Source organism: Hoplias malabaricus, chromosome 7 (genome assembly GCF_029633855.1).
Source record: "Hoplias malabaricus isolate fHopMal1 chromosome 7, fHopMal1.hap1, whole genome shotgun sequence".
Lineage (NCBI taxonomy): Eukaryota > Metazoa > Chordata > Actinopteri > Characiformes > Erythrinidae > Hoplias > Hoplias malabaricus.
Genome location: NC_089806.1, coordinates 9232309 through 9259559, shown reverse-complemented (window position 1 = coordinate 9259559; position 27251 = coordinate 9232309). Strand labels below are relative to the sequence as shown.

Genomic DNA, 27251 nt, shown 5'->3' with positions numbered 1-27251 from the left:
TCCGGGTGACTGTCTGTGAGGAGTGTGGTGTGTTCTCCCTGTGTCTGCGTGGGTTTCCTCCCTCCCTGTGTCTGCGTGGGTTTCCTCCGGGTGACTGTCTGTGAGGAGTGTGGTGTGTTCTCCCTGTGTCTGCGTGGGTTTCCTCCGGGTGACTGTCTGTGAGGAGTGTGGTGTGTTCTCCCTGTGTCTGCGTGGGTTTCCTCCGGGTGACTGTCTGTGAGGAGTGTGGTGTGTTCTCCCTGTGTCTGCGTGGGTTTCCTCCGGGTGACTGTCTGTGAGGAGTGTGGTGTGTTCTCCCTGTGTCAGCGTGGGTTTCCTCCGGGTGACTGTCTGTGAGGAGTGTGGTGTGTTCTCCCCGTGTCTGCGTGGGTTTCCTCCGGGTGACTGTCTGTGAGGAGTGTGGTGTGTTCTCCCCGTGTCAGCGTGGGTTTCCTCCGGGTGACTGTCTGTGAGGAGTGTGGTGTGTTCTCCCTGTGTCAGCGTGGGTTTCCTCCGGGTGCTCCGGTTTCCTCCGGGTGCTCCGGTTTCCTCCCACAGTCCAAAAACACAGGTGGATTGACGACTCAAAAGTGTCCGTAGGTGAGAGTGTGTGTGTGTGTGTTGCCCTGTGAAGGACTGGCGCCCCCTCCAGGGTGTATTTCTGCCTTGCGCCCAAAGAATCCAGGTAGGCTCTGGACCCACCGCGACCCTGAACTGGATAAGCGCTTACACATAATGAATGAATGAATACTTCAATATCAATATATATCGTAATATAAAATGTTTCAGTAACAATGATATGATTTTTAAACACATTTTCAATATTTCAATATACACTATTCACAGCATCGGTCACTGACTGACGATCATCACAGAGCACTGCCATCAGCCCACTGCCCTCAATTTTACAGTTAGTTTAAAAATATTAATATTGACAAAGCCACAAAGTTCATGTTTGACAGCGATATGTCAATATCTGAATTATATCATATCAACTGAAATTTAGAAATACTGCATGATACAAATTTGGCCATATCATCCAGGCCCCAATTACTGGGTCAAAACCTTCTGAATGCCATCAATCACTGGCTCACTACAGTAACATCAGTATGAAGGCTCTGATTCATGTAAATGAGGCACTGGAAGGCAGGAGCCTGATTTCACACACTGAAGCTGATTCATTAACTGCCTTCAAATATTCACGTTTCCACTTTAAATGAAAGTTTCACAAATCAGACAATGATGACTTCATATATCGGAGATCAAACCTGCACTCAATTTTATGCAACTTTGACGAGTAGGGGCTAAAGTTTTCTTAAACAAACTATAACAATAAACGCGTGCAAAATCACTACTCCAAACAGTTCTGAAGGCAGAAGAAAGTAACTGGTTACCAGGCAACAGGCGGGGATGAATGTAAAGGGGGTACAAATGCATTGCAGTATTTTCAAGCACCAAAAAGTGGTAAAGCTTCACCTAGACACTAATAGCTCATGACTGCTGCCTCTGAGGAAGCGGAGCATTACTGTGTAATTCTGCAGCTTCTTCGGAAGCAGTGATGATAAATCAAGAGTGCGATATGCACTTCTTTATAGTCTGCCTCATAGGCCGCTGGATTTTACTGAATAACATTCAGAAGCTTCCTCTGTGGCAGGAGTCATAACTACGTCTTCAGAAACTGCCTCAGAGGCAACAGAAAATTCAGCAGCTACCTTAGAGGCACACAATTACATTATTATCAATTCAGCAAAATAAAACACTGACACTGTTTTAACCAATCACAATCATCCTCACCTGTTGGCTGGACACCAATTACCTCCCTTCTGCCTTGAAGGCACCGCTGGCTCCAGAACCATTTTGAGTAGTGATTTTGCACTTGTGCCAGTCGGCCATGTTAAAGGTACTCTGCGGAATTCTGACACAACTGGTCGTGTGTTAATATTTTCATAGAAACGACCTCTTAATAATTTGATGTGATGATTGTTCTGGTATGATTCAGAATTACTTACAAAATTACACTAAATATACAAATGCCTTTTAAGCGTAACATGATATGAAATATTCGAAATGAGATCATCATTATCACATATTACTATACCGTCAATGATAATTAAATAGTAACCTTGAAAAATCAAATTAAATTCCTACAAACAATTCAAAAAATCAGATGCATTTTTGCATTCCAAGTACCATACAAGCCGACAGATACAAAGTCCTAGGCAGCGTTTAGCACGGCGTATCCGACACTAATCTACCTGATCCATTACTGCAAGGCTTCTCTTGACCTACAGCGTCCTCCAGAGCCTTTAATTAAACCTGCAGGACACGGATAAAATGTCTTACTGCAATTATACAAGGCAGACTATGACACAGGGTTGAGTCAATAGGCCTACAGAGTTTAATCACATATTAATCAAAATCATGACCTTTTATCTGTTCAGTAAGATGATCTCGAAAGCCTGCAAATAAAGGATTTGATTTATAGCGTGTCCTCTATCTCATTATCCAGGACATGCCGGTTTCAAATAGTACGATTCACTAGGACACACGGGTGCATTTCATTACGCCTAGATAATTATTCTGCACACCAGATAAAGAGAAAGAGAAGGAGGACGAGACACCTTTTCACACATAAAAGAGGGACATTAAAATGTGTAATTTTTTTCTTCCCAGAAAAAGCTGAAAACTTGACATTTTTGTGATATACAAACATTTTACTGGCCACGATTTCCTCTGTGTTCTTGTTCTACGTGGAGACATTTCCTGCAGCTTCTCTTTAGAACCGTGTACAAAATAAACAACGGTGATCTTGTTTCACTTCAAAATTCAGTTTTGCACCCAGGAAGTGTTCAGCTTTGACAGCTGTATTATAACAGCACTGGACACTTCCCTTTTAACTACCATAAATCCCCAATGGTAAAAGTGCATTTGTGAGAGGAGCAAGAGACATAAGGCTTGTTCGTGGCTGCATTGAGTTTCACCAGAGGAGGCTGTAATTTAATGAGTGGAATGTGATGGACCAACGGGACCGAGTCTTCAGCCACTGTATAATTTCCCACAGAATGCCTTCACCTCAGAACACATTTATTAATAATAAAACCTGATGTTTTTTTAGACACAAAGAGCTGTCCCTCGCACCTTTAGAATCAGTTCAAAATGCTGCCGTATGATGAAACAGGAAAGGTCAAAGGCCAGTTACAGGTTTCGATTGTTTTGCAGCCACACAAACGTCAGTGAGGACAAGTTCTGATGACAGATGATTAGTTCTGCATCACAAACACCGCTCCAGAGAACATAGCTCCCCTGCTCCACGGCCCAGTGATGGGAACACTTTACAGCTCTAACTACTCTGTCATAGCATTAATCACTGAAGAAAAGCTGGACGAGCAGGTTTCCATGAAGTATGCAGTGCACCTAATGAACTGGAAGACCCAAAGAAAAAGGGTGTGTTACCTTCTGCAGTGAGGCCAGGAAAGCCTCCAGAGGCACAGCTCCACTCAGCAAGGGCTTGGGACTCAGCAGCTCAGGAACATCCTCCATCAGCCTCTTCCTCTTCTTACTGGGGGGACTGGAGCAGGTTTGGGCACTGGCTGAACACACATTTAACATCTTTATTTAGGCCATAAAACATCCGTTGGCAATAGTTTGTTGATCATTTTCCTCCCTCCTTCTCCCTGCACTAATGGATAAATGCAACACCTCTTGATCCAGATTATTGCACATATGGAGGAATAAGAAAAGAAATTGCAAGTAGTCTTGCTCATATTCATTCATTATCTGTAACCGTTTATTCAGTTCAGGGTCACGTGTGTCCAGAGCCTACCTGGAATCATTGGGCGCAAGGCAGGAATACACCCTGGAGGGGGCGCCAGTCCTTCACAAGGCAACACACACACTCACACATTCACTCACACACTCACACCTATGGACACCTTTGAGCCGCCAATCCATCTACCAACGTGTGTTTTTGGACTGTGGGAGGAAACCGGAGCACCCGGAGGAAACCCACGCGGACACGGGGAGAACACAGCAACTCCTCACAGACAGTCACCCGGAGGAAACCCACGCGGACACGGGGAGAACACAGCAACTCCTCACAGACAGTCACCCGGAGGAAACCCACGCAGACACGGGGAAAACAATGACTGGTAATATGAAAAATAAAAACATAATAATAAATAATAACAGAACTTTAGTGTTACTGTTATTTTCAGTTTTACAGTCAGATTTGACCTTACGCATCTTTGGTGAATGAGGGCTGTTGTTTCCTGAATTATATTCACGAGTCTGAATGGCCTTAATAAAGTCCTCCAGGCGGTTTAACAAGGTTAGAGAAGTTTTGAGAATGTAGTTATATAAGATTTGGATGACTATTGACCTCACTTCTGTGCTCTACACACCACACTCCTCACAGACAGTCACCCGGAGGAAACCCACACAGACACAGGGAGAACACAGCAACTCCTCACAGACAGTCACCTGGAGGAAACCCATGCAGACACAGAGAAGACACCACACTCCTCACAGACAGTCACCCGGAGGAAACCCACACAGACACAGAGAACACACCACACTCCTCACAGACAGTCACCCGGAGGAAACCCACACAGACACAGAGAACACACCACACTCCTCACAGACAGTCACCCGGAGCGGGAATCGAACCCACAACCTCCAGGTGCCTGGAGCTGTGTGACTGCGACACTAACCTGCTGCACCACCATGCCACCCCTTGCTCATATTTCAGAAATTTGAGTACCTCTACTGACCAGTCTGTACATGACCAAGGCTCCGAAAAGATAAGCACGTTCAGAGAAAATCTATAGCCACCGTAACGGATGGATAGAAGAAGTGGCAGATACTTCAGGATCCTGGTACAGTGAGCTTCATGTGTTGAGCCAACAGCAACCCACTTCTCTCAGAAACACAGTCTTAGACTCCTCATCTATAATTAAGTCAGCTGGGCTTCAGGAAGACATCTCAGAAAAGGCATCTTCAACAAACAGGCTCCGAACTGTTTGTATGTAGAGGCAGTGGTTTCCACGATTCTTTCATATCTGGAGATGTACATGTCTTTTTAAAAGTAACAGCCATTTTGTATATAGCACATGGACTCCATTTCCTGAGTGTGATCAAGGATGACTTTCGGTTGCACTTTCCGTTTCTTACAATCCAAGTAATCCCAAACACAATCCTGTGATGCTGAGCTCTAAATATAACCCTGATCCTAACCATTGCTGGTCCTAGCTTTGTAGACCTCTTACACATACACACACGTACAAACAATTTGAGTTCAACTCCGTGACCTGATTATTATCCTTCGCTGTGAACAATTTTCTCAGAAGAAGAAAGAACTTATCAACTTAAGTAAGGTTTTAAACTTTAACTAAGCAGTCATATATATTCAGGACATTACTGGGAGATTTAATATGATTGAGAAGTCATGCTTGCTTCAGTGTAAATGATTTACATCCTCAGCATGCCACCCATGAATTAAGATTTATAAACAGCTGTACTGAATGGGGGGGCGCAGCAGGTTAGTGTCGCAGTCACAGAGCTCCAGGGGCCTGGAGGTTGTGGGTTCGATTCCCGCTCCGGGTGACTGTCTGTGAGGAGTGTGGTGTTTTCTCCCTGTGTCTGCGTGGGTTTCCTCCGGGTGACTGTCTGTGAGGAGTGTGGTGTGTTCTCCCTGTGTCTGTGTGGGTTTCCTCCGGGTGACTGTCTGTGAGGAGTGTGGTGTGTTCTCCCTGTGTCTGTGTGGGTTTCCTCCGGGTGACTGTCTGTGAGGAGTGTGGTGTGTTCTCTCTGTGTCTGTGTGGGTTTCCTCCGGGTGACTGTCTGTGAGGAGTGTAGTGTGTTCTCCCTGTGTCTGCCTGGGTTTCCTCCGGGTGACTGTCTGTGAGGAGTGTGGTGTTTTCTCCCTGTGTCTGTGTGGGTTTCCTCCGGGTGACTGTCTGTGAGGAGTGTGGTGTGTTCTCCCTGTGTCTGTGTGGGTTTCCTCCGGGTGACTGTCTGTGAGGAGTGTGGTGTGTTCTCCCTGTGTCTGTGTGGGTTTCCTCCGGGTGACTGTCTGTGAGGAGTGTGGTGTGTTCTCCCTGTGTCTGCCTGGGTTTCCTCCGGGTGACTGTCTGTGAGGAGTGTGGTGTGTTCTCTCTGTGTCTGCGTGGGTTTCCTCTGGGTGACTGTCTGTGAGGAGTGTGGTGTGTTCTCTCTGTGTCTGCGTGGGTTTCCTCTGGGTGACTGTCTGTGCGGAGTGTGGTGTGTTCTCCCTGTGTCTGTGTGGGTTTCCTCTGGGTGACTGTCTGTGCGGAGTGTGGTGTGTTCTCCCTGTGTCTGCGTGGGTTTCCTCTGGGTGACTGTCTGTGAGGAGTGTGGTGTGTTCTCCCTGTGTCTGCGTGGGTTTCCTCTGGGTGACTGTCTGTGAGGAGTGTGGTGTGTTCTCTCTGTGTCTGTGTGGGTTTCCTCTGGGTGACTGTCTGTGGGGAGTTGGTGTGTTCTCTCTGTGTCTGCGTGGGTTTCCTCCAGGTGCTCCGGTTTCCTCCCACAGTCCAAAAACACGCGTTGGTAGGTGGATTGGCGACTCAAAAAAAGTGTCAGTAGGTGTGAGTGTGTTGCCCTGTGAAGGACTGGCGCCCCCTCCAGGGTGTATTCCCACCTTGTGACCAGTGATTTCTGGTGAAGCGCTTACAGATAATGAATGAATGTACTGAATGAAGAAATATCCCAGGACACATTCTTATTTGCCACAGATTACAAATGATATAAGACAATAAACCAAAAACCTACTAACACCACCAATGAGAAAACCAGGCACGACACAGCTTGCTCAGCAGAAGCACCTGTCATTGTGCAGTACGTGATGAGAAATTCGGAAAACTGATGTGAAGTGTTCACTACGGCGGTGTCAAGGCCTCTGTGGAGTGTAATGCCTTTAAAAGCTCCTCACAGAAAGTTATTACATGAAATGTTTATGAGCACACTGCCTGCTTGCTGAGACCTTATTTTATGAGAGTTCTGAAATCAGTCCTTGGTTTACAATGTATTCTGAACTATATATCCATGGTAGGGATTTACATGCTGGGCATCCTAAGGCAATAAGTAGCAATCACCTAATGTACATTTATGACATAAACCATTACTGCCCTGTCGTCTACGTTCTACATTAAATGTGTATGTTGTGGACATTGTGACTGCTACTGGTTCCTATAACCACCACTGGAAAGAAATCTTAGTATGAAGTTCATATTAAAACACTAGGGACTGTGTTTATAAATCAAGGACTGAATAAAGCAGGACGTTGGTGAAGACGATTAGTGGAATTTCCTTTATATAAAAAGCTTTTGAAAGAAATACGCAGAGATTTGCCAGATATAACAAAGACGTTACACTCTGTTGGACACAAACCTGAAGTACGTGCTTATTGTCCTTGGACTGCAAAACTGCTGACACGGTTGCCACAGAGATGCCAGGTTTAATCTCAGAGGGCACCAGAGCTTTGGCAAGCTGTGAGGAGTAGAGGAGGAGAGAAAGAGGGGAATGAGAGACAGAGAGAGCGAGAGAGGTGTGTTTAGACAATGAAAACATTCCAACATTACTCCCTACACACTTTTATAAGGAACTCAAACCTTCGAAAACCTTCAAACTGCTTTAACAGTACTCAGCCGCCCTGGTTTTGAGCTTCTTTATGCTCAGACTCAGTCTCAGTTGTGCCATGTGCCACAGTAAATGTGGTCATTTCAACTAGACATGTCCCATTAGTGATAGGAACTACACATTAGGAGTCACTCTCCCACCCCCTCCCCCTCCGGGTTCCTTCTTTACCTCAGGCTGCAGTTGAATGCGTTCATATCTGCGACGGAAAGGCAGACCCAGGACTGAACAGCGGCGATACGCCATTGGAGGAGGCTGCAGCTCCAGCATCAGATCAGAGCGATGAGACTGAGACGGAGGAGGCTGTGTGTACTGCTCCGGACACACCACATGAAGAGGCTGAGTCACACAAACATAAAACATGAGACACCAGCCATGTGGTGTATAAGCACATGTTTGTAGATACAAGCACATCCGACATTTCTCCTGAAAACAATGGTGGTTGTAGGGAATTGCCTCCCCCACCTTTGTTGCAGTGAAAGCTTCTACAGTTCTGGAAAGCAATTTAGAAGGCACTCATCCACAAGAACATTAGTAAGATCAGGTACAAATGCCACTTCACCTCATCTCAAAAATACTGTATGTTACTGAATCACTTCCATTTCAAAGAAACACAGTTCTTACAGCTCTACAGCCCAGTGCTTGGGGGAGGTTGCACCCTGCTACCCACTCTTGGCATTCATTGTGGTGACTTTAAACTCATGTGCAGCTGCTAGAGAGTGTCTCATTTTATGCTGGAGGTTGTGGGTTCGATTCCCACTCCAGGTGACTGTCTGTGAGGAGTGTGATGTGTTCTCCTTGTGTCTGCGTGGGTTTCCTCCGGGTGACTGTCTGTGAGGAGTGTGGTGTGTTCTCTCTGTGTCTGTGTGGGTTTCCTCCGGGTGACTGTCTGTGAGGAGTGTGGTGTGTTCTCTCTGTGTCTGCGTGGGTTTCCTCCGGGTGACTGTCTGTGAGGAGTGTGGTGTGTTCTCTCTGTGTCTGTGTGGGTTTCCTCCGGGTGACTGTCTGTGAGGAGTGTGGTGTGTTCTCTCTGTGTCTGCGTGGGTTTCCTCCGGGTGACTGTCTGTGAGGAGTGTGGTGTGTTCTCTCTGTGTCTGCGTGGGTTGATGAGTGTGAGTGAATGTGTGTGTTGCTCTGTGAAGGACTGGCGCCCCCTCCAGGGTGTATTCCTGCCTTGCGCCCAATGATTCCAGGTAGGCTCTGGACCCACCACGACCCTGAACTGGATAAGGGTTACAGATAATGGATGGATGGATGGATGATTTATATGTTCAGACCCTCTTTCAAAATGTATCACTGTCAGTAATGTATGGGATATGAAAATCACAAGAACCTCAAGGTGACCCTGAGGTGGATTTCCTTTGGAGTCAGAAGCTCAGAGCATATGGCAGCGGGATTACAGCATGTACCTGAACCTCCTTCAGAAGTTTGGACACCTGGTGGAAGTTGAGGCGTGTGTCGATGGGGCAGTAAACGCATTTCATGGCCAGAGGCTGGTAGGGAGCCAGGGCGTCCAGGTACGAGAAATCCGGCTCTGCTCAGAACAAACAAGCAGACTCCAGCATTACACAAAAGCAAATAAACAACAGCCACCTGTGCTTCACATAGGTTCTATAAAGATGTTTGTGCTTATAGACCATAACAGCAAAACAGGTCACAGGTACTCTGCAAATACAAGGACTGAAAATCAATTGGTTGATTGGACATTTAACGGTACTAGACACTCATTATTTTCATTTAAAGGGGATATTGATCAAAATACCACAAGGATCAAACACCACAGCAGTGTTGTCTCCTTGTCTAAACAGCCCTGTTCAGAGCAACCGGTTTCTGCACCTGTTCTTTTAAATAAGAACGAGCAACAGCTCAGTTCAGCACAAGTGCTCAGGATCAAGGAGCAGAACCTCTGGTTTTTAGCCATTTTTACTCAGATGTCTTTCTTCTCTGTTCTGGCTTTCTCTGTATTTAATTGGTTCTCTTATTGCACTCATTTTGTGTGTTTTGCTTAATTTAACCTTGCCTTTGTGCCTGAGTCCAGCTCTGCGATTGAAGAGACGCATTGTACAGAGTTCAATGGTTTGTAAAGTGGGGCTGGTTCAACAGCTGTGTGTGTGTGTGTGTGTGTGTGTGTACTAACCAGTGAAGATGATTGTGTTGAGGCTTGATTTTCCCCACAGCTCCATGAAGTGCACTACATCGCCGAAGCGCAGTGATGGATGTCCGGTGAAAACTACACACGGCTGCCGGAAATCAATGCTGAACTCGCCGTGGATGCTTGGGTAGTGCTTCAGCTTATTGGTCTGGATCAGCTGTGTGTGGGAGAGCACGTTAGCGAGTGAAGATTTAAGCACATAGGGCTAGCAGATTATATATATTTCATGTAGGAATACTTACATTTACACTACTCAACAACCTTGCAATATAGTAATATACAGAGGAAGAATGTACAAAGGACAACTTCCTTTACACACCTCAAACGTAATTGAGAACATTTTTAAAGATGCTGTATATGATTCTGTAGGACTGTTTATAGTTGGACTCAACAGCAAAACAAACATACTCTTCCCTCCTGTGCTCCTTCAGAAGCTCCCACCCCCCACAAAATAATGACACCAAAATAAATATGTTAGAATCCAGAGCCTGAATAAGAGAGAAGCTATTTTATTGCTAATACAATTCATAAATACAATTCATTCATTCATTATCTGTAACCCTTATCCAGTTCAGGGTCACGGTGGGTCCAGAGCCTTTTTTGGGACACCCTGGAGGGGGCGCCAGTCCTTCACAGGGCAACACAGACACACACATTCACTCACACACACACCTACGGACACTTTTGAGTCGCCAATCCACCTACCAACGTGTGTTTTTGGACTGTGGGAGGAAACCGGAGCACCCGGAGGAAACCCACGCAGACACAGGGAGAACACACCACACTCATCACAGACAGTCACCCGGAGGAAACCCACGCAGACACAGGGAGGACACACCACACTCCTCACAGACAGTCACCCGGAGGAAACCCACGCAGACACAGGGAGAACACACCACACTCCTCACAGACAGTCACCCGGAGGAAACCCACGCAGACACAGGGAGAACACACCAACTCCTCACAGTCACCCGGAGGAAACCCACGCAGACACAGGGAGAACACACCACACTCATCACAGACAGTCACCCGGAGGAAACCCACGCAGACACAGGGAGAACACACCAACTCCTCACAGTCACCCGGAGGAAACCCACACAGACACAGGGAGAACACACCAGACTCCTCACAGAAAGTCACATAGTGAAAACCCACGCAGACACAGGGAGAACACACCACACTCCTCACAGACAGTCACCCGGAGCGGGAATCGAACCCACAACCTGTGTGGGTTTCCTCCGGGTGCTCCGGTTTCCTCCCACAGTCCAAAAACACATGTTGGTAGGTGGATTGGCGACACAAAAGTGTCCATAGGTGTGAGTGTATGGGTTGCCTTGTGATGGACTGGCGCCCCTCCAGGGTGTCCCAAAAAAAAGGCTCTGGACCCACCGTGACCCTGAAGTGCATAAGCGCTTACAGATAATGAATGAACGAATGAATGAATTGGATTGAAATCGTATACAGTGCCTTTAATTTTCCCGTTGAGGAAAAAAAGTTATTAATGGAAATATCACTGATACTGACTATTTACTACAACACAAAGTTAATTTCTCTTTAGAGTTATTAGCAAGGAAATATAACACTGGTGCATAGTTACTAAAAACATACTACGTACATAATAACTGACTCCGCAGCAGTTTACAGAAAATATTGCTGATTCTGAAAGCAGCATCAAACTCATTGATCCGACTCGTCAATAATAACTCACCTCAGCATGTGGGAAAGGAGGCTCAGGGAGGTAAACTTTGGACTGTTTATTCTGACACAACCTTGAAGAAACAAAGAGATCAGTGCTGAGAGGTGCACAGTGAAAGTTGCTTTCTTCCATAAAAGTGAAATTGTGAAAACTGTTCACTTCATGTTGCTCTAACAGGCTACAATACACTATGAATGTACATAATCACGATCACGAAGATGGGTTTTCCTACACGTGGGTGTACATACCACTCTGCAAATATCTGAGAAAACTCAAGGGAGCTGTTGGCCACAGGGGAGATGAAGTAAAAGGGAGTGGTTCCCAGATTTGCTGAGTCCATGAACTGGTAGAGACACTCCAACAGGTCGTAGATCACTCCAGACGAATAACACGGCACCAGTACGTTTCCCCCAGCTCGGATAGTCATGGCTGAGGGAAAGAAACAAATACAAATCTAATAAACAAATAAACAGCAAAGGTAACGGGGGAAAGTAAAGTTGTTGGGCTCATGTGCAGTTGCTCCAGAGCTTCACATTGTATTGGCACATGCTTTCCTGTGTCCCTAATGATCACATGATCCACGTACACTGTGTATTAGATGAAGATGTTATAAGATGAATGCCATAACACAATGTCTCCTTAACACCAAGTAGGTAAAACTATAAAAGCAAACATAGAGACACTAAACACGTCTTGGCCGATCAACCACATTAGAGTTGAGGAGGAAATATGTAAAGTGTTTTTCACTGGCTGACCCAGATTGCTGCAGAATTCTCCCAGCATGCCGTCTGGGTTGGCGGTGGGGATTTGGGTCAATCCTGTCAGGATCAGGACATCGCTGTTCTTCAGGGAGCTCTGGTCCATGGGCTGCAGAACACAACACAGTTAACTATCAGCTATAATCCAAAACACACAGCATAAGTGTGTGATCAGAAACGTTTGGAAACTCGATACAGTGTTGTTGCGACGTATGGAATAAATGTAGGTCTAGATTTCAGATGCACTGATTATTATTCTACAGTCCCTTTGAGTACTGAGGCTTACAACCAGAAGAGCAAAATACGAACACGCGCTGAGTGTGTGCAACATGAGTGTATGTGCTGTGTTAATGCACAGCAAGTAGCCCATCCCTTTCTCAGAGAGCTGTCAGAGCGAGAAGTAATGCTTTCATTCCCTCCTAGATTTACTGGCATGACTGGACATGTAATTCATCAGCCATTGCTCAACACACTTTAATGTGTCTTGAACAAGTGAAGCAGCTTTAATGCTGAGCCCGGCTGACCACTTTGATTCACATTCAGTGTGACCTCATTCGGATTTACTGCACCTCACTCCTGGACACCAATAAGACTCCACACGCTACACTGACCTTCCTATACAATATTATTACCTTGTGTCATCCTTCAAAGCAGCATCTTTTGAAAAACACATCATTGTCGTACCAGGGGGGTCGGCAAAGTGGTGCAGCAGGTTAGTGTCGCAAATCACACAGCTCCAGGGGCCTGGAGGTTGTGGGTTCGATTCCCGCTCCGGGTGACTGTCTGTGAGGAGTGTGGTGTGTTCTCCCTGTGTCTGCGTGGGTTTCCTCCGGGTGACTGTCTGTGAGGAGTGTGGTGTGTTCTCTCTGTGTCTGCGTGGGTTTCCTCTGGGTGACTATCTGTGAGGAGTGTGGTGTGTTCTCTCTGTGTCTGCGTGGGTTTCCTCCGGGTGACTGTCTGTGAGGAGTGTGGTGTGTTCTCTCTGTGTCTGCGTGGGTTTCCTCCGGGTGACTGTCTGTGAGGAGTGTGGTGTGTTCTCCGTGTCTGCGTGGGTTTCCTCCGGGTGAATGTCTGTGAGGAGTGTGGTGTGTTCTCCCTGTGTATGTGTGGGTTTCCTCCGGGTGACTGTCTGTGAGGAGTGTGGTGTGTTCTCCCTGTGTCTGCGTGGGTTTCCTCCGGCTGACTGTCTGTGAGGAGTGTGGTGTGTTCTCCCTGTGTCTGCGTGGGTTTCCTCCGGGTGACTGTCTGTGAGGAGTGTGGTGTGTTCTCTCTGTGTCTGCGTGGGTTTCCTCCGGGTGACTGTCTGTGAGGAGTGTGGTGTGTTCTCCCTGTTTCTGCGTGGGTTACCTCCAGGTGCTCTGGTTTCCTCCCACAGTCCAAAAACACACGTTGGTAGGTGGATTGGTGACTCAAAAGTGTCCGTAGGTGTGAGTGAATGTGTGTGTGTTGCCCTGTGAAAGACTGGCGCCCTCCAGGGTGTATTCCCGCCTTGCGCCTAATGATTCCAGGTAAACTCTGGACCCACCACGACCCTGAACTGGATAAGGGTTACAGATAATGAATGAATGAATGTTGTACAAGGTCTGATACAACATAGAAGCACACTCAGTTGGTTGCGGTGGTTTCTGTCTGCAGAGTGCAGACTGACCTGAGGGTGTGTAGTCAGCAGTGACGATCCAGACACATAGGACACTTTCTCATAGTGAGACTGGATGATCCAGTTGGAACTACCCAGAGAGTAACCAGAACTCAGAGGAGTAACCTGAACTGCACCAAACAGCTCCTACAGAGTTGAGAGTGGGAGAGAGATAAAGAGTAAAGCCCAGACTTAAGAATCCAGGTGGAACTATATGAGGTGTATATTATTTATGATGCATTGTGTAATTCAAGGAGTTTCTAATAATGTGGGCTCTGTATTTAAAACAGGAATAATCTGAAGACAAAGACATACCACTTTCTGAGAGTATCCCACCAGCTGCACTTTACTGAGAGCAGAGTTCACCTCCTGCATGCCGTAGCATCTCTTCCACGACCAAACATCCACTGCGTCTTTCAAAGGGCCAGGGAGCATCCTGGAAAGACAAGTTGATATTTGTAATAAATTTAAACCTTTTTTTCTCCATTTTGGAATAGGCAACAAAAACACAACAAGACACACATCACCAGCTCTACGGTGTGTATTGTGTTAAAACTCATATTGAATGTAATAACAGAACTGATTCTAAATTACTCCAATAAAAAACAAGCATATGGTTACATTAAGCACTATCACAAATGAAGAATAATGTTTCTTTCTCTTGTAAAGTGACATTTTCCTCATTTTCAGTATAATGCAGGAGTCCCACTGTTTTGCTACCTTTGTATGTCTTTGTTCTTCCAGCAGGTGGCAGACTGAGCCTTTGGAACTCTCTCCATGAACGTGACCAGCTCCTCCATCAGCAGTCTGAGGAAACAGAAATATGAACTTCTCTCTACTTTTAATGTAATCCTTTGAGCATTAACCTGGTTATTACAGAGCTGATATTTTACGGTACATTAACTTTATCACCACATAGTAATGGTAGAGAGTTTTGATATTTAATTCCATGGAGAGTGCTGCTGTAAAAGATTGCTGTGCTGGGTTTTATAACTTCAACTGGATTCAGTAGGAGGCAAATTGACTGGTTTAGTGCTCCATGTGTGAAGAAATAAAGCAGTAACTGCTGCCTCATCAAGTGAATGTATTTTACCTAGCCTTGTTTCTTTATTTATATCAGACTTAAAGACTAAGCACCACTTAATGGACCTCCATGAATATTCCACATTATTGTAGTTACTGACAGATATAAGTATGAATTAAAATGAAAATAGCTGCTTAATCTGCTTTAAAACTGACAATTTTATTAAACCCGAGCTCTCTACGGAAATTCTCGAACGCGACCGTGACGTCACTGGTGGACAACAGCTGAACAACGCCGCGGTAAAACACCGTTATGACTGACTGTTATGACAGTATCTAGCTAAATAACCAACATTATTCACGACAATAGACTATCAATAAGCTAAACTCAAATGTAGAGGTACCGTTATTCTTGTAAATGTGATCGAAGTCGAACTCGAATTCATCCGACACTATAAACCTCCGTAATGCAGCTACGTAGCCGAGTATAATCTGAGCACCGAGTTTAGCGAGTCAAGCTAACGTTAACTAACACCAACTAAAACAGGCGAAGTGAGTGTCCTTACCCTGTTTACCTCCATGTTACAGAGGCTCTTGAACACCTTTCGTTGGTGTCCTTACATGCCCATATTGTTGGAAAAGCGCCAGTGAAATGAGCTACAGATAACGGAGTGAGCGGATGGTCCTTTCCAAAGTGCCCGTTTAAAGTGGACAGATTTAGACCATTTTCTGGATTTTCAGTCAAAAACAACACACCTTTTCATCATTTTGCATTAAATTAAGTGCAGTTTCTAGAGTTGTTGTCCACCATCTACGTCACAGGCAAGACGCCTATTAGAGTTTCCCAACACCGTTGGGGGGGGGACCAACGGTCTTTTAAACCTTATTCCTTCAATTACTAAGAAATAACATGTTTTCTGACGATCAATAAACACAAGTTAGGAACTCAAATTCCACTGTATTTATTTGTTTGACACTTTCATAGAGCTGCTGCTTAGCCTTTAATAAAAACTGTAGGGAAATTAGCAGCAAGTTACCTGCCGATCTGAAAAGTGGGTTCGGTGGCGTAGACTGTTCCTGAAAAGCCAGTGTTTTCAGTGATGTACGGCAGAGCCATCATACAGTGGTAATTAGAGATCAGAATAACATCAACAGTGGACAGGTCAAGCAGCTCCCTCTGTTAAAATACACATTAACACAAAACAATAATATAAACCGCAAAATGGTCTCAAACTAAAGCATCTTCTTTTTCCCATCCTGATGACCACAATGTTCTGTTAACAACAGCGTTCCAGGGTTCAGACACACACCTCAGGAAGACAAAACTCTGGCTGAGAGTCCACAAAAACCCGTCCAGCACATTCCTTCAGCTCCTTCAACAGTGAACAGAAAACAAAGACAGCGCATTCAATTCAAATACACATTAAAGTAAATTAAGTCTGATTTTTAATGCACTTTCAATTCAATAAGTGCCCAAATAGAATGTACCCACTCTCTCCAGATTCACTGCGCTGTCCTTAGAGACCCAGCCTGGGAGTTTGGACAGCCGTGGACTGAAAGATGACAAAAAGTCATTATTAAAATGCTCGTAAATGTAGGTTTAACCAATGGGCAATGTAAGCTTCAATTTAAAAAAATCAATAACAAATTCTAGGGAACTGTGCAGTGTCTCTGGACTGTGTATCGGGGTGGGTTCAGGTTGGTAGACAGCAACAGCTCGGCCTGTAAAGCTTTAAATGTTGGCATTACATTACATACTATTTTCCCTGTGTATGTAGCAAAGCAGATACACTGTGCTGAAGAAATATTTCAGTGAGGGGACAGTAAAGTGCACTGAATCTTCTGTTAAAATGGTGAGCAATCCTGATCAGGACTGACCTGTGCACCAAAGGCAGTGGGAGAAAATACAGAGCAGACGTTGTGTCCAGCCCACAGTCCAACATGATCGTGGTGGATTTAAACTTGAGGACATTGCAAGGCAGTGTTGGATGACCAGACAGACAATACTGGAAAAAGAAAGACCTCATATTAGTTGAGATAGCGAGTGCCTATCTTTAATAAATAGCGTCTTCTAACAACACATTTGCTTTATTTTTTAAAATGACATAAAGAGTACACTGTAAATAACATTTAAAATATTCACATTCAGTACTAAATAAAGGTCTGTACATCCACAACATAAACACTACAGAAACAACATGGTTGCAGGTATCTGTGTAAATCAAGTAAATATTTAAAAAATTTCTTGACATATTACCAAGTATTACCATATTTCCATTTAAGGTCAAACCTAGGCATGTATTGTAAATAAACTTATCTGTCAGAAGGCAGTGTATCCATAATCAATTCATGTAATGACTTTCGGTGAAGAGATTTTAGAAGCATTAAAACTGAGGTCTGGTTCCTATCCCAAACTTTCATTAATTATCTGTAACCCTTATCCAGTTCAGGGTCGCGGTGGGTCCAGAGCCTACCTGGAATCATTGGGCGCAAGGCAGGAATACACCCTGGAGAGGGCGCCAGTCCTTCACAGGGCGACACACACAATCACACATTCACTCACACCTACGGACACTTTTTTTTGAGTTGCCAATCCACCTACCAACGTGTGTTTTTGGACCATGAGAGGAAACCGGAGCACCCGGAGGAAACCCACGCAGACACAGGGAGAACACACCACACTCCTCACAGACAGTCAGCCGGAGGAAACCCACACAGACACAGGGAGAACACACCACACTCCTCACAGACAGTCACCCGGAGGAAACCCACACAGACACAGGGAGAACACACCACACTCCTCACAGACAGTCACCCGGAGGAAACCCACGCAGACACAGGGAGAACACACCACACTCCTTACAGACAGTCACCCGGAGGAAACCCACGCAGACACAGGGAGAACACACCACACTCCTCACAGACAGTCACCCGGAGGGAACCCACGCAGACACAGGGAGAAGATACCACACTCCTCACAGACAGTCACCCGGAGCGGGACACAAACCCACAACCCCAGGACTCTGGAGCTGTGTGACTGTGACACTACCTGCTGAGGCACCGTGCTGCCCCTATCCCAAACAATGTAAAAAAAAAATAATCTGTACGTTTTTATGGTTTCTGTTGGCCAATAGAAAAAAAAACATAATACGCTCTATGTCCCAATGTTCATAGACACCTCATGTAACGTGTGATATTTAAGGTGCACTGATAGTTGTCACGTGTTCAAAAAGGAACACTACTGGAGCAGTTGCACATGAGCCTAAGACCAACATGTCAAAAGTCAAGCGTGCATTAGAAGGGGTACAAATCCATCTCAGCACTGGGCTTTGGAGCAGTGGATCTGTGTTCTCTGGGATGATGAGGTTCTCCAGACAGTTGGGGCGATGTTTATGATCCAGAAACCATCATCTAACAACAGTCCCTGAGCTCACTAAGGTCTATGTGGCTGAATCTCATCAAATTAGAGAAAGCAGTGGGGGGACAAACTACCTGTTAAAGCCATATATTTAAAAAAAATAAAAAACATTAACCGAATTGTCGATTTCTCACAGCAGCTGGAGAACATCATTTATTCAGAAACGTTACCTTATTTTATTACAATGTATATTAGTGTAATTTATTTATTTAGTTCTGTGACTTGTAAACGTTTATTGGATATTTGTTTTGCACCACATTCTGCTTTAGAAATGCGCCTATTACAAGCAGAAACGTAAATGTCTGAAAAGTTAACACTGAAGGAACCTGCTGTGTCTCAGAGACGGACTCTTATTGTGAAGCAGCGTTAGCCATTAGCCTCTAAGCTAGTTTCCAGGCTTGTTTGTAAACTCTTAGCCTTTAATCGCTCCCAAAGAGAAATATGAGTGTGTTATAAATGTGTAACTGCATTAAAACTCACCAACTTCATTGTATTTCTGTGTTGTTCGTAGGTGATGTTTATGCTGCTTCTGCGCTCCTGTCTGTGAGTGTAGGAGGATTACAGCTCTCAGGGCGATACCGCCACCTACAGCTCAGGAGGAAAACTGAAGGATTGGGCGATGCCGTTTGCTTACTCTCGATCCAATACTAACTAAAGCAATATAATTAACTTATTTTCAATCCGATACAAAGTATGCAAATACATTTAATCACTCTATATGTGATAAGAAGAAACACTACAGGTATTGGGAGTTGTGTTAGCTTTTTTATTTGGAGCAATATCAATAATTCAATATTTATTCCTTTGTGTCCTGTAACCAGTTCTTCCTGATCTGGGTCGTAGTGAATCGTGAGACCACACAATGTCTTCAGGGAACACACCCTGGAGAGGGCTCTAGTACATGGCACCACACTTTTACCCAGTCACTCACACTCATCCAGTCATTCACACTCTCTGTGGACAATTTCGCACACTCACCCCCTGTGGACACTCACACTCATCCAGTCACTTTCACACACTCACCCAGTCGTTTACACGCCTGCGGACAGTTTCCCACAGCCACTCCATTCACTAACGTGTTTTTGGACAGTGCTGGAACACCCAGGGGTTGTTAAGCAGTGTGAGAGATACATGCCCATCATTCTCTCCATTCATTTCATTCATTCATTATCTGTAGCCCTTATCCAGTTCAGGGTTGCGGTGGGTCCAGAGCCTACCTGGAATCATTGGGTGCAAGGTGGGAATACACCCTGGAGGGGGCGCCAGTCCTTCACAGGGCAACACACACACATTCACGCACACACTCACACCTACGGACACTTTTGAGTCACCAATCCATCTACCAACGTGTGTTTTTGGACTGTGGGAGGAAACCGGAGCACCCAGAGGAAACCCACGCAGACACAGGGAGAACACACCACACTCCTCACAGACAGTTACCCGGAGGAAACCCACACAGACACAGGGAGAACACACCACACTCCTCACAGACAGTCACCCGGAGGAAACCCACGCAGACACAGAGAGAACACACCACACTCCTCACAGACAGTCACCCGGAGGAACCCACGCAGACACAGGGAGAACACACCACACACCTCACAGACAGTCACCCGGAGGAAACCCACGCAGACACAGGGAGAACACACCACACTCCTCACAGACAGTCACCCGGAGGAACCCACGCGGACACAGGGAGAACACACCACACTCCTCACAGACAGTCACCCGGAGGAACCCACGCGGACACAGGGAGAACACACCACACTCCTCACAGACAGTCACCCGGAGGAACCCACGCGGACACAGGGAGAACACACCACACTCCTCACAGACAGTCACCCGGAGGAACCCACGCGGACACAGGGAGAACACACCACACTCCTCACAGACAGTCACCCGGAGGAACCCACGCGGACACAGGGAGAACACACCACACTCCTCACAGACAGTCACCCGGAGGAACCCACGCGGACACAGGGAGAACACACCACACTCCTCACAGACAGTCACCCGGAGGAACCCACGCGGACACAGGGAGAACACACCACACTCCTCACAGACAGTCACCCGGAGGAACCCACGCGGACACAGGGAGAACACACCACACTCCTCACAGACAGTCACCCGGAGGAACCCACGCGGACACAGGGAGAACACACCACACTCCTCACAGACAGTCACCCGGAGGAACCCACGCGGACACAGGGAGAACACACCACACTCCTGACAGACAGTCACCCGGAGGAACCCACGCGGACACAGGGAGAACACACCACACTCCTCACAGACAGTCACCCGGAGGAACCCACGCGGACACAGGGAGAACACACCACACTCCTCACAGACAGTCACCCGGAGGAACCCACGCGGACACAGGGAGAACACACCACACTCCTCACAGACAGTCACCCGGAGGAACCCACGCGGACACAGGGAGAACACACCACACTCCTCACAGACAGTCACCCGGAGGAACCCACGCGGACACAGGGAGAACACACCACACTCCTCACAGACAGTCACCCGGAGGAACCCACGCGGACACAGGGAGAACACACCACACTCCTCACAGACAGTCACCCGGAGGAACCCACGCGGACACAGGGAGAACACACCACACTCCTCACAGACAGTCACCCGGAGGAACCCACGCGGACACAGGGAGAACACACCACACTCCTCACAGACAGTCACCCGGAGGAACCCACGCGGACACAGGGAGAACACACCACACTCCTCACAGACAGTCACCCGGAGGAACCCACGCGGACACAGGGAGAACACACCACACTCCTCACAGACAGTCACCCGGAGGAACCCACGCGGACACAAGGAGAACACACCACACTCCTCACAGACAGTCACCCGGAGGAACCCACGCGGACACAGGGAGAACACACCACACACCTCACAGACAGTCACCCGGAGGAAACCCACGCGGACACAGGGAGAACACACCACACTCCTCACAGACAGTCACCCGGAGGAACCCACGCGGACACAGGGAGAACACACCACACTCCTCACAGACAGTCACCCGGAGGAACCCACGCGGACACAGGGAGAACACACCACACACCTCACAGACAGTCACCCGGAGGAAACCCACGCGGACACAGGGAGAACACACCACACTCCTCACAGACAGTCACCCGGAGGAACCCACGCGGACACAAGGAGAACACACCACACTCCTCACAGACAGTCACCCGGAGGAACCCACGCGGACACAGGGAGAACACACCACACTCCTCACAGACAGTCACCCGGAGGAACCCACGCGGACACAGGGAGAACACACCACACTCCTCACAGACAGTCACCCGGAGGAACCCACGCAGACACAGGGAGAACACACCACACACCTCACAGACAGTCACCCGGAGGAACCCACGCAGACACAGGGAGAACACACCACACACCTCACAGACAGTCACCCAGAGGAACCCACGCAGACACAGGGAGAACACACCACACACCTCACAGACAGTCACCCGGAGGAACCCCACGCAGACACAGGGAGAATACACCACACTCTTCACAATCACCCGGAGGAAACCCACGCGGACACAGGGAGAACACACCACACTCCTCACAGACAGTCACCCGGAGGAACCCACGCGGACACAGGGAGAACACACCACACTCCTCACAGACAGTCACCCGGAGGAACCCACGCGGACACAGGGAGAACACACCACACACCTCACAGACAGTCACCCGGAGGAACCCACGCGGACACAGGGAGAACACACCACACACCTCACAGACAGTCACCCGGAGGAACCCACGCGGACACAGGGAGAACACACCACACACCTCACAGACAGTCACCCGGAGGAACCCACGCGGACACAGGGAGAACACACCACACACCTCACAGACAGTCACCCGGAGGAACCCACGCGGACACAGGGAGAACACACCACACACCTCACAGACAGTCACCCGGAGGAACCCACGCGGACACAGGGAGAACACACCACACACCTCACAGACAGTCACCTGGAGAAACCCACGCGGACACAGGGAGAACACACCACACACCTCACAGACAGTCACCCGGAGGAACCCACGCAGACACAGGGAGAACACACCACACTCCTCGCAGACAGTCACCCGGAGCGGGAATCGAACCCACAACCTCCAGGCCCCTGGAGCTGTGTGACTGACACTACCTAAATTAAATTAGGTAATTAAGATTAGGTAAATAAAGATTGTGTAATTGTGTAATGTGTAACACATTTCGACAAGGTAGCACAACTCTCCAGAAAACTGGAATTTTTTTTACCACTGATTAAACAGTGGACCTGAATACAGAGGTCCTTTACTGACCCTGGATGTTTCAAACCTGGTATGGGCGCCTGTGGACTCCCACAAACAGTCCCATGTACCACCCAGAGCCGTGTACAGTGTGTACATCCCAACCCAGAACCGACGCCCCAGGCCCCACTAAGGTGTGCAGCCTGGGAAATTATATGTCTATAATTTTCCAGACATGTTCCTACCACCACCACTGTAGAGATATTTCTCTTTAATCAAATTCAACCACAATGAAATGACTTTGTTTACATCTTTGTTTGACACTTATAAGAACATACTTACGCGTCTCTTAAATGATAGGCGTGTCGTTCTGGGCGTATCTGAGTAGTGGGCGTGTCCAAGTGAAAGGGGGGGCGCGTGTGGGCGTGTCTTATGGGCGTGTCCACGGTGTGGGCGTGTCCTTGTGTCTAATCCTCCTCCACCTGCCCCTCAATGCTGAGCTGCGGGCTGAAACATGGAGTGAAACTGCGGGACGGACAGGTGGAGGTTTCTCAGTCCTCCGCGGGAAAAAAACACACAAGGACACGTTGTTACACTTTATTATTCGCGTCGTCCAGTGTCTGAGAAGGTCGTGTTAAGGTCGTGTGAGGCGAGGTTATTAGTTTGTTGTTGTTGTTATTGTTTTTCCTGTCTGGATGACAGCCAGTTTAAGAGCTGGCTAACAGAGCTACACCTCAGTCTCCGCCAACACACATTCTCTCTGTGTTTTTCGCTCATTCTTTCTCTTTTACGGCTTGACTTTATGTTATAGCCTTCGTGAGGGAGTGAGGTTAATGCGACTGCGCTCGGGGGGTTGTTAACACAAGCAGTCAGAGGTGTTTCAAGTGTAATGCTGAAGTTAGAGCGGGCGCAGCTCCGTAATCCTGTGGCTGTTGGTAATGCAAGTTGACACAAGGCGATGTCAGGAAACGTGTTGAACAGCTCTGTGTGTGTGGAATAAGCAGGTAAAGCAACGGCAGAGGCACTTTATTCGACGTCGTGTCCTTCCCCGCATTAATACCCATTTATTCCACAGTTTTAGGGCACAGCACTGGTTATAGCCATGGAGGAGACGAGTCTGCACGGCTCTAATGTGAAGGTGGCTGTTCGAGTCAGACCCATGAACAGGAGAGGTAAGACCCCACCAAACATTCATGGGATTTTTTCCTCCTATGAAGGCCGTTAGTACGAAGTTTGGTCTGTTTTGACTGCAGTGACACCCTCTGCTCTTCTGCTAAGGCATTACATTAGATATTAGTCACACAGCTCCAGGGACCTGTAGGTTGTGGGTTCGATTCCCGCTCCGAGTGACTGTCTGTGAGGAGTGTGGTGTGTTCTCCCTGTGTCTGCGTGGGTTTCCTCCGGGTGACTGTCTGTGAGGAGTGTGGTGTGTTCTCCCTGTGTCTGCGTGGGTTTCCTCCGGGTGACTGTCTGTGAGGAGTGTGGTGTGTTCTCCCTGTGTCTGCGTGGGTTTCCTCCGGGTGACTGTCTGTGAGGAGTGTGGTGTGTTCTCCCTGTGTCTGCGTGGGTTTCCTCCGGGTGACTGTCTGTGAGGAGTGTGGTGTGTTCTCCCTGTGTCTGCGTGGGTTTCCTCCGGGTGACTGTCTGTGAGGAGTGTGGTGTGTTCTCCCTGTGTCTGCGTGGGTTTCCTCCGGGTGACTGTCTGTGAGGAGTGTGGTGTGTTCTCCCTGTGTCTGCGTGGGTTTCCTCCGGGTGACTGTCTGTGAGGAGTGTGGTGTGTTCTCCCTGTGTCTGTGTGGGTTCCCTCCGGGTGACTGTCTGTGAGGAGTGTGGTGTGTTCTCCCTGTGTCTGCGTGGGTTTCCTCCGGGTGACTGTCTGTGAGGAGTGTGGTGTGTTCTCCCTGTGTCCGCGTGGGTTCCCTCCGGGTGACTGTCTGTGAGGAGTGTGGTGTGTTCTCCCTGTGTCTGCGTGGGTTTCCTCCGGGTGACTGTCTGTGAGGAGTGTGGTGTGTTCTCCCTGTGTCTGCGTGGGTTTCCTCTCTGTGACTGTCTGTGAGGAGTGTGGTGTGTTCTCCCTGTGTCTGCGTGGGTTTCCTCCGGGTGACTGTCTGTGAGGAGTGTGGTGTGTTCTCCCTGTGTCTGCGTGGGTTTCCTCCGGGTGACTGTCTGTGAGGAGTGTGGTGTGTTCTCCCTGTGTCTGCGTGGGTTTCCTCCAGGTGACTGTCTGTGAGGAGTGTGGTGTGTTCTCCCTGTGTCTGCGTGGGTTTCCTCCGGGTGACTGTCTGTGAGGAGTGTGGTGTGTTCTCCCTGTGTCTGTGTGGGTTCCCTCCGGGTGACTGTCTGTGAGGAGTGTGGTGTGTTCTCCCTGTGTCTGCGTGGGTTTCCTCCGGGTGACTGTCTGTGAGGAGTGTGGTGTGTTCTCCCTGTGTCTGCGTGGGTTTCCTCTCTGTGACTGTCTGTGAGGAGTGTGGTGTGTTCTCCCTGTGTCTGCGTGGGTTTCTTCCGGGTGACTGTCTGTGAGGAGTGTGGTGTGTTCTCCCTGTGTCTGCGTGGGTTTCCTCCGGGTGACTGTCTGTGAGGAGTGTGGTGTGTTCTCCCTGTGTCTGTGTGGGTTTCCTCCGGGTGACTGTCTGTGAGGAGTATAGTGTGTTCTCCCTGTGTCTGCGTGGGTTTCCTCCGGGTGACTGTCTGTGAGGAGTGTGGTGTGTTCTCCCTGTGTCTGCGTGGGTTTCCTCCAGGTGCTCCGGTTTCCTCCCACAGCCCAAAAACACACATTGGTAGGTGGATTGGCGACTCAAAAGTGTTCGTATGCGTGAGTGTATGAGTGAATGTGTGTGTGTCTGTGTTGCCCTGTGAAGGACTGGCACCCCCTCCAGGGTGTATTTCCGCCTTGCACCCAATGATTCCAGGTAGGCTCTGGACCCACCACGACCCTAAGTGGTTACAGATAATGAATGAATGAACATGGCTGTGAGGATTTGATAGCATTCAGTCGTATAAACATTAGTAAAGCTTTAGGTTCTGGATCACAAACAGCACAACAAGTCATTCTGAAGGTGCCTTTATCTCTCCAGAGAGCACTTTTTCCAATTATATCATCTCTATTCAACACTTGTCAGGTTCATGTGCAGCTGCTCCAGAGAGTCACATTTCACCCTAAAGTAGCTCACTTCAATAACTGCAAGAAGTGCCTACAGTGTACGGTATTGTCCACTCCGGATCCCAGTTGTGCACTAATGTCTGTGTTGTGGACGTGCTCCAAGAACAGGGTCATACTGCAGTCCATCCAAAAATGAAAGTGGGTTTTGCTGCTTTCCTGTCCGCTCGGGAAAGACACACATTTTCCATGCTGTGTCCCTCCAGGGCTGGACGATTTCCTGCTGAGCTGTTATGGACTGCATTGTTTAAAGGGCCCATATTATTTAAAAATATATATATATTGTGTAAAATAGAATTGAAATCCAAAAACTGAGCATCAAAAGACACCTTGTTTCGAAATCTTTATTTTTGTGAATGTATGTTTATGTTTTTCTCTCTGACACAGAGAATGAGCTGAAGACAAAATGTGTGGTGGAGATGGAGGGGAATCAGACGGTCCTGTACCCTGCGAACAGCAACCTTGGGAAAGGGGACAGTAGGTGTGTGTGTGTGTGTGTTTGTGTGTGTGTGTGTGGGCCAAAATTCAAGAGACAGGCGGTGATACTATTTTGGAAACTAGTTTACAGTGATATCAGTTTGCAAACAACACAACGACACGTTTATTGCCATCCATTAAATACCTAACCCAAGTGAGTTTGTTCCATTTTATTGCTATTCTTTACTCATACGCTCAAGTATTATGGTGTCCAAATGTTTATAGACACCCCTATAATCAGTAAACCCCACTATTTTAAGAAATGTTGTGCCTCTACTGCTTGTATAACCACCATAGGAAGACCAGATGAAACCAGATGCTCTGGAGCAGCTGCACATGAACTTTGATCAACATGTTCATGCCTAGCTTGGTGTAGACAGGCGGAAGTCCCTCTAGCGTTTGAGCTGTAGAGTGATGAAGCACCCTGTAATGCATTTGTGATGAGTTGTAGTGCCATTGTCATTCATAACCTCGTTAATGCTCTTATAGCTGAATGCCTTTGAATCCTTACAGAAATGTTCCAGCATGTGATATATAGGCTTTTCAAAAGAGTTTAACCTTTAACTTTTTTAGTTTCCCTGGATCGCCTGAGGGCGGCACGGTGATGCAGCCCCACAGCTCCAGGGACCTGGAGGTTGTGGGATCGATTCCCGCTCCGGGTGACTGTCTGTGAGGAGTGTGGTGTGTTCTCCCTGTGTCCGTGTGGGTTTCCTCCGGGTGACTGTCTGTGAGGAGTGTGGTGTGTTCTCCCTGTGTCCGCGTGGGTTTCCTCCGGGTGACTGTCTGTGAGGAGTGTGGTGTGTTCTCCCTGTGTCCGCGTGGGTTTCCTCCGGGTGACTGTCTGTGAGGAGTGTGGTGTGTTCTCCCTGTGTCCGTGTGGGTTTCCTCCGGGTGACTGTCTGTGAGGAGTGTGGTGTGTTCTCCCTGTGTCTGCGTGGGTTTCCTCCGGGTGACTGTCTGTGAGGAGTGTGGTGTGTTCTCCCTGTGTCCGCGTGGGTTTCCTCCGGGTGACTGTCTGTGAGGAGTGTGGTGTGTTCTC

General features: G+C 47.7%; 2 protein-coding genes across 4 annotated transcripts in view; one reads left to right on the top strand and one right to left on the bottom strand.

Annotated features, from left to right (window-relative positions):
* ints9 (integrator complex subunit 9) overlaps positions 1–18926 on the bottom strand; it is a 26151-nt gene extending 7225 nt beyond the window's left edge. Inside the window, 17 exon segments of the mRNA XM_066676120.1 lie at positions 3433–3549; positions 3552–3569; positions 7384–7482; positions 7801–7968; positions 9039–9163; positions 9767–9938; positions 11490–11550; positions 11726–11906; positions 12233–12344; positions 13884–14018; positions 14187–14307; positions 14592–14678; positions 15932–16071; positions 16205–16267; positions 16387–16447; positions 16773–16900; positions 18793–18926. Of these exon segments, the coding sequence (XP_066532217.1) occupies positions 3433–3549; positions 3552–3569; positions 7384–7482; positions 7801–7968; positions 9039–9163; positions 9767–9938; positions 11490–11550; positions 11726–11906; positions 12233–12344; positions 13884–14018; positions 14187–14307; positions 14592–14678; positions 15932–16071; positions 16205–16267; positions 16387–16447; positions 16773–16900; positions 18793–18801 (1797 nt within the window). The 5' untranslated portion in view covers positions 18802–18926.
* Positions 18927–23123: 4197 nt separating this feature from the next.
* kif13bb (kinesin family member 13Bb) overlaps positions 23124–27251 on the top strand; it is a 52493-nt gene continuing 48365 nt past the window's right edge. For all 3 annotated transcript variants that reach the window (XM_066676504.1, XM_066676503.1, XM_066676502.1), the window contains exons 1-3: positions 23124–23582; positions 23654–23750; positions 26123–26216. In XM_066676504.1, coding sequence (XP_066532601.1) covers positions 23681–23750; positions 26123–26216 — 164 coding nt within the window. In that variant the 5' untranslated portion in view covers positions 23124–23582; positions 23654–23680. The remainder of the gene's footprint in view (positions 23583–23653; positions 23751–26122; positions 26217–27251) is intronic.